The sequence below is a fragment of the Primulina tabacum genome, chromosome 5, assembly GCF_025594145.1.
Source record: "Primulina tabacum isolate GXHZ01 chromosome 5, ASM2559414v2, whole genome shotgun sequence".
NCBI classification, from domain to species: Eukaryota; Viridiplantae; Streptophyta; class Magnoliopsida; order Lamiales; family Gesneriaceae; genus Primulina; species Primulina tabacum.
This window is the reverse complement of record NC_134554.1, coordinates 5,436,372-5,449,420: the sequence shown is the minus strand read 5'-3', so window position 1 is coordinate 5,449,420 and position 13,049 is coordinate 5,436,372. Positions and strand designations below refer to the sequence as shown.

At 34.2% G+C, this 13,049-nt stretch overlaps 2 protein-coding genes and 1 pseudogene across 3 annotated transcripts; 2 read left to right on the top strand and 1 right to left on the bottom strand.

Moving 5' to 3' along the window:
• The first annotated feature begins 1,006 nt into the window (after nucleotides 1-1,006).
• On the top strand, nucleotides 1,007-2,199 carry LOC142545842 (uncharacterized; annotated as a pseudogene).
• A 125-nt stretch (nucleotides 2,200-2,324) lies between these two features.
• On the bottom strand, nucleotides 2,325-6,371 carry LOC142545841 (putative magnesium transporter NIPA6). Of its 2 annotated transcripts, XM_075653244.1 has the most exons (10): nucleotides 5,917-6,371; nucleotides 4,966-5,022; nucleotides 4,808-4,898; nucleotides 4,496-4,656; nucleotides 4,262-4,389; nucleotides 3,530-3,667; nucleotides 3,186-3,278; nucleotides 2,985-3,102; nucleotides 2,686-2,839; nucleotides 2,325-2,636 (listed from the first exon to the last, which is right to left on the bottom strand). In XM_075653244.1, exons 1-9 carry the CDS (start codon nucleotides 6,035-6,037, stop codon nucleotides 2,709-2,711), a joined length of 1,038 nt encoding a protein of 345 aa, XP_075509359.1. In that variant the 5' UTR covers nucleotides 6,038-6,371; the 3' UTR covers nucleotides 2,325-2,636; nucleotides 2,686-2,708. The 2 variants fall into 2 exon arrangements, with proteins under 2 accessions (XP_075509359.1, XP_075509358.1); XM_075653243.1 differs by having other exon boundaries at nucleotides 2,325-2,839.
• Nucleotides 6,372-10,480: 4,109 nt separating this feature from the next.
• Nucleotides 10,481-12,527, top strand: LOC142545840 (sucrose transport protein-like). The gene is made up of 5 exons (XM_075653242.1): nucleotides 10,481-10,944; nucleotides 11,026-11,790; nucleotides 11,872-11,935; nucleotides 12,029-12,072; nucleotides 12,190-12,527. Exons 1-5 carry the CDS (start codon nucleotides 10,513-10,515, stop codon nucleotides 12,343-12,345), a joined length of 1,461 nt encoding a protein of 486 aa, XP_075509357.1. The 5' UTR covers nucleotides 10,481-10,512; the 3' UTR covers nucleotides 12,346-12,527.
• Nucleotides 12,528-13,049: the final 522 nt, after the last annotated feature.

The window sequence follows — 13,049 nt, the reverse complement described above, 5'->3', positions numbered from 1 at the left end:
AATAGCTCAGGACAGGGAAGGTCCACGGAAGAGGTTCACCAGAAAGCTCGGGCCAACAAACGTCCCGGGCGTCTTCTCCCCGGGCTATCATGCAAATTCTCGTGAGGTTTTCTTCCCAGGCCACTTCGATATAAGTGCCGCATTTAATTATACCGACGAAGTAGGGTGTGGGCTATCGACCTATCTCTGACACCAATCCAAGTGGTTGACAAAATCAGGTAGGCTGGATGTGACTAATATGGAGATTTGACATTACTATAAATGTCAGGTTTTCTCTTTGCATTTATTCTCTATTCAGATATTGAATACACATATTAATTTCTCATTTCACACCAATCTCACAACCATCGTCTGGTTATATTGGTTCCTGGTTTAAATCATTCACTGACTTAAGCATCGGAGTGACCACGCCGGATACCCCTCCGGCGCCCATTCACGTGGTTACCTTTGTAGTTGCAGATCTTCCCAGCTGTTCGAGGAGAGAAGCTTTTGATTCATACATCTTGCTCTTATTCTCTATAGATCGATAACAGATCCGATAGAGCATCCGACTCGGTTCATTTTTTTTACCTGGATCGCATCACCCATCTTGGACCAAAAGTCTCGACGAAGCTTTACAAGAATCTTTCATGCCATATCCGACAAGTCATTTACTAGCAAATTTTGACACGAGATTTATGCATGTATATTAATAAATTTAATGTACTTCAAATAAATTTTCATTTTCATATATTGGTGTGATTTTTCTTTATATAATTTAATTTTTTGTAACGTGTTCTCTCGTAACGATAGAAATAAACGTTTTAGAAAATTGGGAAAAAAAATCCAAATATTGAAGGAGGGAGGTTATATTTATATAAGTCACGGTGACAGCACCTTCAAGCAGTCACCAAAGCAATGATTAGGCAATCTTCACAATTGACAAAGCTACAATTAGAAATCATCTCTAATATTCTTACAAGAATTCCAATCCTTCTCATCGCGCGCCTCAATTGCGTTTGCCATGCATGGCTCGAGTTATTCGAGTCTCCCGAATTCTCCAAGCTCCATCTTTCTAAATCGTCTGCTGGCCTCCTTGTCGATCAACATCATACTTGATCAAGATCTTCAGATTCGAAGATGAACTCGTGGTCTAATGCCACCAGCTTAACTACACTCCAGTCAGAAGATTTGATCTCATGGAAATCAAGTGTCACACGATATCAGGTTCCGTTGATGGTTTCCTTTGCTTGCGCCATGTTGGTCATATTGACAATCTTTACATCTGCAATCCAATCACACGCGAGTACATCTCACTTCCAACGCTTGAAAGTTGTGTTCAGTTTCCTAGTATGGTCACATATGGGTTCGGGGTAAGCACGATCAGTTGCCAACACAAGGTGGTCCGGATATTTCACGAGTCTGAACTCGATCAGGCAGGGGTGTGTGTGAAAATATCTGGATAATGAAGGATTATGGTGTTGGGAAATCTTGGAGTAGAGATTTTGTAATCAGCAAGCTACCGAATCTTGAAGGTGAGTGCTATGAGCTTGTACTCCCAATCAAAGCATTCAGAAATGGGGATATATCGATGATATGAGTGATTTTTGCATGTTCTATTACTCCAACAAGAACAAAACTACCTCAAAAATGGATATTGTCGAAATGGCGTGCCGTGGGTCTGTTGAATCAATACTTCACGTTTCTGCTTTGGTTTCACTCACATGTTTTGGAGGAGAGAACGTCAACTCTTTCTGATTTTATGCATTTCAGGATTTATGTTAATTTTTCAATATATTCAAGGCAGTTTGTTTTGTTTTTTATGAGCTAATCTCCTTGGTTACTTCGAATGAGTTACGAACCATTTGAATCATGTATGCTTATACTTTACCTTACAATCTCATACATTCATTATGTTTTGCTATTGCTTTGGACCAAAAAAATCTACGTTACCTGTTTTTTCCCCGAAAGGCGAATCCCAATTCATCTAAAGATGGAAAATACCATGTGAATTTGTTCTCAAACTTCTGTGTCAATAAATCCAACTTATGTTCAACCACTCACTCAGGAATTTAAGTTCACTCAGAGCTGCCTGTGATTAATCTTATCAGTAACAGCACTCATTACCACTAAATAATCTCTCCCATGATTGTGCTTTTTCAACTTCCAAAATGCGACAAACTAGTTCGTCATTTCAATTTTTATCAACAAATAGTGCACCAACCCCAAAAGGATGGCTTAGTTTCATCTCGTGGCAAGTTCTGTTTTTGTTTTGGGCCGTGATATGATACTTCTCTAGTTCTCTTCATGGAAAAGAAAGTCAAAGAGAGAGAACACATTAGACAAGTAGGAAGATATACTTCAATACATCTCTATGCGAAAAGGTATATGTTTTAGTCATGTCCAGAGCCGCAGTTAGTACAAAAAAATATACACCAATGTTGGCGTTCAAAACATTATGTAAGAATGACTACTGCACAGCTAGCTATCATTTACCAAGCCAAATCAAAGAAACTGTGGAAAAATGGAAAAAGAGCTACAATACAGTTCGATATAACAAGCCTACAGAAATTTACCCCTCGATTGATGACTTCGATGAACTTATTGGAACTCCACACTTAAGTCTCCCTTAATGCTCCTACCAGAAGAACTTGGAACACAATTTAAGAAATAAGAAAAAGTCCTGGGGGAGATGAGCTTGAAAATTCATGATCAAAGTTCCTGTTGATCTACTTAAAATGGTCTTGCTGAATAAATGCCACAAATTCGGGATGCAATTCATCATTGTCTTTCTGCTTCCATATCTCACCATTTGCATGGACAAGCCATGATATTTGAGGAGAAAGTGCTGTATAATAATCTGGGAAGTATCGACAGGCAGATATATCAAGACACCATCACTTGGCAGAATCCAATGATGATTACAAAATTTTAGCTTGAAATTCAAAAAATATTTATGGTTAAATCTAACTTATCCTGTTTAATATAAGAGGTGGAGACTATACCCGTAGATGGAAGTTTTTCAGGATCTCTAGTACTGTGCAAAACCATTGTGCCAGAAAGAACAGTAATAAATCCACATAGAACTGAAACAATGTTGCTAATGCTCTGACCAGACCAGTCCTAAAGTAGAAGAAAATAAATAAGAAAGTGTAACAGAAAGATCAAACACAGCACCAACATCCGAATATGCAATATTTTATTACCTTGAACATTATAGCACTGGCGAATATCGTAAGCGATGTGAACATGGCATAATAAATTGGAGATACTACAGCAGTGTTGAATGTGTCCAATGCCTAGGAAAGAAACAAGTACAGTGAAGGGAATGAGCTATGCATATCACAATACAAGCATTGTTCAAGAAAGTCCTAATGAACGGTACGGAGCACCAAACCTCAAAGTTAAACTGGAATTTGAAGAACAGACGTAAAACGATGGGTGCATTGATGCAAAAATTATCAATGGATTTACTTTACATTGTCGAAGAGTGGAATAAATAGTCACTAAAAGCAGTAATAAACTAAAAAAAAAGGCAAACGAGTGCAACCTTGTTTAAGTAGTTCAATTGAGTGATTATACAAGTCGCTGCAACCATGGCAAATACCCAGGATTTGAAGCGCGCTACCTGACTAGAGCCCTCCAATGTGAGTTTTATAGCAATACCAATTGCTTTAATGCTCATTACCTACAATGAAGCCACAAATTTTCATTCATCCATGAAGCAAAAAGAATTATTTAACTATCAGAAAAAAATCATTTCTTTCATATTTTATTTTATATCTAGCACCATACAGAAACCTGTAGCTCTGGGAACAACGGGGTAAATATCAACAACTCATAGCTCTCATCATTATGTTGAGCCACTTAGAACATGAGGTGAAAATGGTGAAGTTAACCAAACTCAAGGTAGTATCTTTGAAGTTAAACCGAATCTCAGCAATATTGTCGCTGCAAGTATTCAAACTCTTGATTTTGTGGTGTTTAGTAAAATTAGATCAAACCTTAGGAGGTCTCAATGAAACATACCCCAAGAAATACGTCACCAAGCTCAATATAAGATTTTTTGTTAGACATTCAACCTAATACTAGCACAATGCCCTGATAATGATTATTTCAAGGGGGTCTAAATAGTGAGGCAACAGAATGAACATTGAGTAACATGATTATAGAATTAGACTAGTGTGTTTTCTTCTGTCAGAAACAATCAACAAAACCTTTTCTACAAAGAATAAGGACATAAACTGCTCAGGCATAGCATTAAGAAAGGTCAAGTACTTACTGTTAAGGATCCAATTATTGAACAAACACCAATGTAGACCATTACGTTTGTCTGCCCACAGCGAGGTTCACAATGCAACACAAGTACCAAAACCACAGCTACTGCTGAAGCAATGTACACAAGAAAAGCTGGGCAAACGAAAGAGAATATAAATTTAGAACATGAAAGAAACAATTCACTTTTCCCCGCAGTTGAAAAAAAAAACTCTTAAACGTATCAAAAAACAGTGCTCACCTGGCTGTATAGCTAGTTCCCAGATTTCTTCCACTGAGCTAATACTATGTTCAGCTGGTGCATGAAGCACAATGATTGTAGAACCCACTACACATAAAATACATCCCAGTATTCCAAGCTTCCGCAATTTCTCTTTCAATAAGAAGTGAGCTAAAATAGCACTACAATTGAATAAAACAGTGGATTAGCCCATGTAAAGCTTGTCATTAGTTAAAGAGGATAACGATCAACTGTGTGGTTGATAGATCACAAGGTGCTTTTTCGGGGGAGGGAGAAAATTGGACTAGAAATAACAATTCTACGCACAATTACCTGACAATTATACTTAATGCTCCAAGTGGTGTGACAAGGACAGCAGGTGCATACATATAAGCCACAAAATTGGCAAATTCCCCAATGATCACTGAAAATTTAAAAGACACTCAAGTTCGAATATGTGGTCAGATGTTCACTTTAAAAGCAAGACTTACTAGTGGCCATGCCAATCCACCAAAGAGGTTCCAGCAAATATTTATACCCTCCTGAACCTTCATTCAGCAAATTGAGTGTTATTAAGAAAACATCAAAATAATGACTGCAGTTCATCAACCAGGACTAAATTGACCAGTATCTAGGTCCAGTAAAAACTACTCCTCTTCCCAAAAGAGGGTTTTAAATTATTTCCAAAATTCTGCCAGAATAACACATTGCGAACAAACCACAATTATAAACACATGACTGGAGCTAATTAGCCCGTGTTCCAATTTGTTTTCCTTTACATGGCTTCAGAGAGCATCATCTGATGTCATACTCAACCTTGTTTCTCATACCAACTGGAAAAGCTTATATTTCTCGATTATTTTGTGCACGGTATTCAAAAGATCTAGAAAAGTGATAAATGTACCAACTTCAACCACATGCCCTTTTGATACACCTCAGCTTAATCTCGTTTATTACCATATTTTTTCAACCAACAGATAAAATAAAAGACGCAATTTTTCCTTTTTTATTTATCATTAGTCGCCCTTATAATGTATGAGAGTTGATATTTACCCACCATTTTTAGTTATTTGCACTCCATTTATAAATAAATTGACACATATCTTACATAAATATACCAACTAAAAATTCCATTCTGCAAAAACCACGTCAAAATTAACAAATTTGAGTTACATTGTTCAAAAACTACAACAGTCCGGACAATGTAGAATTGATAGAACTAACATGGTGTGACCAAATTCAATCAATAAAGAACTTCAGAATTGCAGGCACTCCAGAATCCAATATATACATCAATAACATGATCATAAGTAACAGCTCGCGTTTAAGATCAAAAATCGAACTATGTGAAAGCAAAAAAAAAAAAAAAAAAATCAATTACGCCAAAAAGGTTTAAAACAAACTCAAAAATAACAAAAAAGAAAAGGAAATAAAACATTTACCAGCACGAGATCCAGAGGCACCGGCCCGCTGTAAACCCTTCTTTTTTATGATGAAGCTGGATCCAATAAAGGCACTCGACCCAACAGCCAAGCTGAACCCAATCAAATTAGCCGTATACATGACCGACCCAAACCGATATTTTGCGAAAATAACTCTTTCACAACAACAATCTGGAATTCAATTCTCATCTATCGCCCTGCTATCGCATTATCCCCCTCCCAACAAAAAGAAAACGAAACTTTACGAGAAACAAGAGATGTTGCAGCCACAGGATCTCGTGATCCAAAAGGGTTTTCGAAATCGTGCGTACAATGAATTCAAATCATTGCACTTCTGCTCAAATCGGGGGCTCGTGGATTTGGAATCGGAGGGATTAGATTATCTTGCAAAGTATATTCCTCTTGGTTCTAGCTGGATTTTTGGCAATTAACTGTAACAAACAATTTGCTTTGCGACATAATTTTTTTATTCTTATTTCTATAAAAAAAAATTGTGTGGATAAATAAAAGAGAAAATCTAGTAGAAACGTGGTTCAATTTATGTATTCGATGACGAGCAAAATTTTTGCGAGAAAGTTTTACGAATTAATTTTGTGAGATAGATTTTTTATTTGTGTCATTCATGAAAAGATATTATTTTTATATAAAAAATATTACTGTAAATATGACCAAAGTTAATCTTAAGATATGTGAAACTGTCTCACAATAAACTTATTATTGATGCAATTGATGTAGTCTATTTATAATCTTAATTTACCTCTTTTTAACTCATGGAGGATCTCATGTGAACCCAACATAATATATCATTCCATAATTATATACTATGAACGAGGCATAACACGTATTTTTACATACGACGAATCTGTGAATTATTGCATCCATCTTATGATATATAAAATACTATTGACTATTGGTTTTTTTTACTGAAAAAATTGTAATATTATTGAGATTAAGAAATACATTAGTTACAAGGTTTACAAGTCAATGAGGAAAATTTTCACTCTCCCAAAACAAAGAAATTTTGGTGAGAAATAGCAAAAGATGTCATTGAATCTACAACAGCTTTCTCCGTGAGTCGAATATGATTTAAAGTGGTTTAGTTGTGTTGACTCAAAGATTGTTTGATATATAAAGCATTGGTGCCAACATGGCTAAGGTCATCTTTTAATTGAGTAACTGTTTGCGCTGTCAAAAGAAAGTTCGATGTGATTTGATTTATAAGAAAATTATGTTCCCATGCGGTCTTCATTCATATATCAATGGTGGCCAGTTTTCCATAGACGACCGAGGGAGGTCTCCGAATTTTCTTCACGAAAGCTATCATTGGCTGGCTCTCATGGTTTCGGGTTCTTATTATAAACTGCATCAATATCTAGTCTTAACTCATTAACATATGATATTATCCATGACTTCGGTGAATTCATGAATTATCATTTTTTCCAGCCAGCATGCTCTATCACAAAACTATTATTGACTAAATATAAGTAACTTTTTCCTTAAACGAAGAAAAAAAAAACTATTATTGACTAACAAGATATTTATTTATTTTTATGGGCAATATTTTTACTTAATAAGGAAACATTTAAGTTAATGTAAGTCAATATGTACATTATAAAGTATACATCTAGCATTTTTCAATACTAATATCATTGCACATTTTCTAAATATATTATTCGTCTAATCTCATGAAATATTTGAATTAATAATTACTTTTAATGATACTAATATAGTATATAAAAATCGATAGATAAAATAAGCTTATCAAGACAAGATAAAGGCAAAAAATTGTGTGAGAAGCTCTCACGAGTCATATTTTGTGAGACAAATATCTTATTTGGGTTATCCACGAAAAAATATTATTTTTTATGCTAAGAGTATTAATTTTTATTGTGAATATCGGTAAGGTTTATCCGTCTCACAAATAAATATTTGTGAGACCGTCTCACAAGAGAGCTACTTCACGATAAATCTTATAAGATTTATTCTCTATATATATAATTTATATCATGTAATAAGTTGGAGGTCCTCATAGAAATTGTTTAGATATTTTTAATAATTTTAGTCATTTTTCATCAAGAATGATGATGTATTATACGTGTCAATGTCATATCAGCTCCGCATCGATGACACATAATTGTCAACTGTCACGTCAAAAAATGATTAAAATTGAAAAATAAAGATAATAGATGCAGATTGAAAATTTGACGACATAAAGAAATAAAATCACAAAGAGCCAAATATACAAAACAAAAAATGCAATTTTTCTTTGTAAAATATATCAATTTTATTTCATGAAACCCTAATACCAGTACCCTTTTCGATAAAAATAAAATCATATAAATTAAAAACTTTGGCATAAATAATGGGTGTGTATTCAAAGTGGGGAAATTAATTACTTTAGAAGAATATCGTGGAGTTCAAAAGTTAAGATGTATTCAATATAAACTTTTATAAATTCCGTGAAAATTTAGTGTTATCCAAAATAAACATTCTTGGATTTTTAAAAAGTCATGCAATATTCAACATCGACTTCTAAAAACTCCTTAAAAGTCTAATAATATTCAAATTATCAATTGACTTTTAATAACTCCGTAGAGTCATTAAAATACAAATATTGAAGCATAAAATACAATAATAAGATGTCAAAATCTCTCTCATTGAAACCAAATATTTGTGTGGATTTCTGATAATTATTTCTTTCCGTTTATTCTCTATTTTTTCCAATTCAAATATTATTTCCACACATCACTCTTTTATCTCTTTCAAATCATATTTCTACATATAAAATTTCCTTTTCCTCTTATATTTTTTTTCCTGTTTTTAACCGATTTATGTATAAATAGTGTCTAAATTGCTAATTAACTTTTACAATTTGAAATCAAAAGGCCATATATTTTAAGTATACGACAAAGGACAGCTAACATCCGTATCACAAAAGTGGTAAAAACAAACAAACAAATTAATATCGTTAACATGTTTGTTCAAATTTTTTTTTTAATATGTAATTGATAAAAAAAAAGGAAAACATGTTTTTTTAATATATTAAATTAAATATTATTTCTTTATTTTATAATTTATAATCTTGAAATTCAATTAAGTTTAAAATTATAATTATGAAATTATCACACTATATATAGTTTCATAAAAATTTTATTGTCATAGAATCGAAAGTAACAATTAATTATTTTTAATAACCAAATTTAATTTTTTATTCACTTATTGAACGTAAATTAAATATATATGTAAGTGTGTGTGTTGTGGAACAATTTAATTATAACATTATTGTATTTTAAAATATGTACACCAAAACACATACAAACATATATATACATATAAGGATAATAATGGAATACATATATAAATTTTATAAATGTTATTAATTAAATATATAAATTTTATAAATGTTATTAATTAAATATATTATAATGTAATTATTGTTTTATTTGCATGTGTAAGTTTATTTTTTTATTCAAATTCCATTGAAATAATTTATTTTTTATATTCAAATTCCACTGAAATCTTTGAAAATGTTTATAATTGTCTATAAAAATTTGTCAAAATAAATCTAGAATAGCCTATGGAAATCTTTTACGACTTTATGAAATTCTAGAGAAGTCAATAAAAATATATCAATTCAATATAAGTCGATCATTTTTTAAAAAAATATTAAATATTTGCAATGAATACACGAAATTATCTTTCAATTAAAACTCAATATATCATGCGTACATCGTGAGACACACTACTATATAAAAGTATAATCAAGAAAAAAAGAGTTGTGTCACCATATTAACGTATGACAAAAACTTATGTGAGACGGTCTCACGGGTCGTATTTTGTGAGACATATATTTTATTTGGGTCATCAATGAAAGAATATTACTTTTTATTGTGAATATCGGTAGAATTGACGCGTCTCACTGATAAAGATTCGCGAGACCGTCTCACAAGAGACCTACTCTGTACGTATTATAGAATTATCCAAATCGACTAAATTATTTTGGATAATTTGAAATAAATGAAATTGAAATTCTTTAGTTTTTATTTATAGTAGTCTTTTGTTCGAAACAGTAAATAGCAAATCCTCAGGATTTGATTGAGTAATTTGAAACTTATCCAAATCAAATCATCCAATTCATCAATTTATCAAGGTAATTTATATGATATATCTGTATATATATAGATATAATAACCATATCAAATTCATGCATTCATTGAATATTTAAAGCCAATATATATACGGCTAAAATACGTTTCCTGTATATTCTTACTTATCCATTATTAATTCCTCGTACTATATTAGGAATTGATTAACAATTTTATTTTAATATCTATATCATAAAATAGTAAAAAATAAATTCTGAGTCAATCATTATGTTACCAAAAGAGACAACTGTATTTTATGGCATCCTATGATTTTCGATGTTAACTTGGGAAAAAATATACACACTAATAAATCCAGACCATATTATATATTTTATACATATTAACTGTTTCAAAATAAATGGATGGTGTATTTTACCTACACGTAAAATGCCATGCATCCATTTATATATCTGTATAAAGAGAAAGGAGAGAGTGACAGAGGGATATAACAATGGAGGTTGCAAGTGTACGTTCCTCAACAGCACCGGCGCCGGTGAGCAAGTTCGTTCTTGTGGCGTCGATTGCCGCGGGGGTGCAGTTTGGATGGGCTCTGCAACTCTCCCTTTTGACCCCTTACGTGCAGTTGTTAGGCATACCCCACATTTGGTCCGCTTTTATTTGGCTGTGTGGACCAGTTTCCGGATTGCTAGTTCAGCCTATAGTTGGATATTACAGTGATAGATGCACCTCCAGATTTGGCCGACGCCGCCCCTTCATCGCCTCAGGAGCAGCACTTGTTGCCGTTGCCATTGTTCTTATTGGATTCGCCGCTGATCTAGGCTATGTGGCCGGAGATTCTCTGGCGAAACCTTCTAAGCCAAGGGCTATTGCTATTTTTGTCGCCGGTTTTTGGATTCTTGATGTTGCAAATAACATGTTACAAGTATATATATTCATTTTTTTTTCTCTCTCTTTTGGTTTATCACAAAAAAAACATTGACATCAAGTTTTTGTTATGTTTCAGGGTCCTTGCAGGGCATTCTTGGCCGATTTATCATGCGGAAATACAAGAAAAATGGCGGCAGCAAATGCATTGTTCTCATTCTTCATGGCCGTAGGAAATGTACTCGGCTATGCCGCTGGATCATACCCGCAACTCTACAAAGTCTTCCCCTTCACCAGAACCACCGCCTGTGAAGTTTACTGCGCAAATCTCAAGAGCTGTTTCTTCATCTCCATATTCCTTTTGTTGACTCTGACCGTGACAGCACTGTCCTTCGTATCCGAGACCACCATTTCAGCGAAACCAGAAGATTCCAAGAAGGGAAGCATCCGAGTATTCGTGGAGCTATTCGGCGCACTGAAGAACTTACCAAAATCCATGTGGATTCTAATGCTCGCCACAGCCCTGAACTGGATCGCGTGGTTCCCATTCTTGTTGTTCGACACAGATTGGATGGGGAAGGAAGTGTACGGCGGAAACGTTGGAGAGGGGAGATTGTACGATCTTGGTGTCAGCGCTGGCGCATTGGGCCTGATGTTGAATTCTGTGGTCTTGGGATTCGCTTCTTTGGGGGTGCAATTCTTTGCTCGTGGGTTTGGAAAAATCAAGAAATTGTGGGGCGCCGTCAGCTTTTTGTTGGCTGTTTGCTTGGCATCGACAGTTTTGGTCAGTAAGTTGGCCGAAGCCAATCGCCAATACGCAGCCGACGGTTCCCTTCTTCCGCCGACGGCTGGTGTCAAGGCCGGAGCTTTGGCCCTCTTTGCTGTTCTCGGAATCCCTCTATCAGTACGTTATACTATCACTCTTGTTTCTTAATTTACAAGAAATTAAGATGGATAAACATTTAAAATTTATTCATTTTTCTAGGTAACTTTCAGCATCCCATTTGCTTTGGCATCCATATTTTCCAGTAGCTCTGGCTCCGGACAAGGTATAAATTTAGAAAAAGATATATGCTAAGAAATAAAATATATTTATGCATCTTGTCATATATTGATACTATGTATATCTATAATATGCGCAGGGCTCTCTTTAGGAGTCCTAAATCTAGCTATAGTGGTCCCACAGGTAAACTTTTGTAATCTATTAAATTACATTACACTATATTGAAATACATCGATTGATCGGAAATTATGCATGGAAACTCAGTATAAAAGTTTCTCTTGTTTTTCTTTTGGGTAACAGATGTTTGTGTCGGTGACGAGTGGGCCGTGGGACGCTTTGTTCGGAGGAGGTAATCTGCCGGCGTTCGTGGGCGGTGCAATCATGGCGGCTGTGGGTGGAGTAGTAGTTCTAGCTATGCTTCCATCTCCGGATTCTAATGATCAATCCGACCACTGAGTTTTATTGAAATGTTCATCTGATCGATTACAGGCAAAAGGGCAGCCTTAATTATGTGCTTTTCTCCTATCTTTTGCTGTTTGTCAGACCAATTCTTTTTTACAATATTTATAACTAATTGTAACGTTAAGATAAAGTTTATTGCCGTTCTAATTTCAATATTGGCTCATTTATGTTCTTAATGTAATTAAATTAGAAAAACTATAACGTTGGATTTTTTTTAGGAGCAACCCGAGCCAATACCCTTTGTTACACTAGGTAAACCCCGGATATATGCAGTAGTAAACCTGCAGACATGTTTAAGCTAAAAAGACTTTTGCTGAACTTGATCTTGAAACCATAATTTCACGCTTCACACACACAACCAACTCGGCTAAGAGTAGGTTACTTTCTTCTTCATCATGTGCACCACTCTGAATCTGAGAAATCGAATGGGTTGCGGATCACACATCAGTTTCCTCTATTTTGCACCAGATGAAAGTATATAAATCTTCGTTATTGTTCTCTTGGAACAATACAAATTATAAGTTCAAACTCATTTAACTTAAATATGAAACTAAATTAATATTATAAGTCATGTACAAGTTAATGGAAGTTTTTGGTTATATATTCATTTGTTTCTCAAGACCAACTAATATATTGATTCCTGACACAAAAATACATAATGCTAATTCACCAGGTTTCATTTACATTTTTGAATGAAC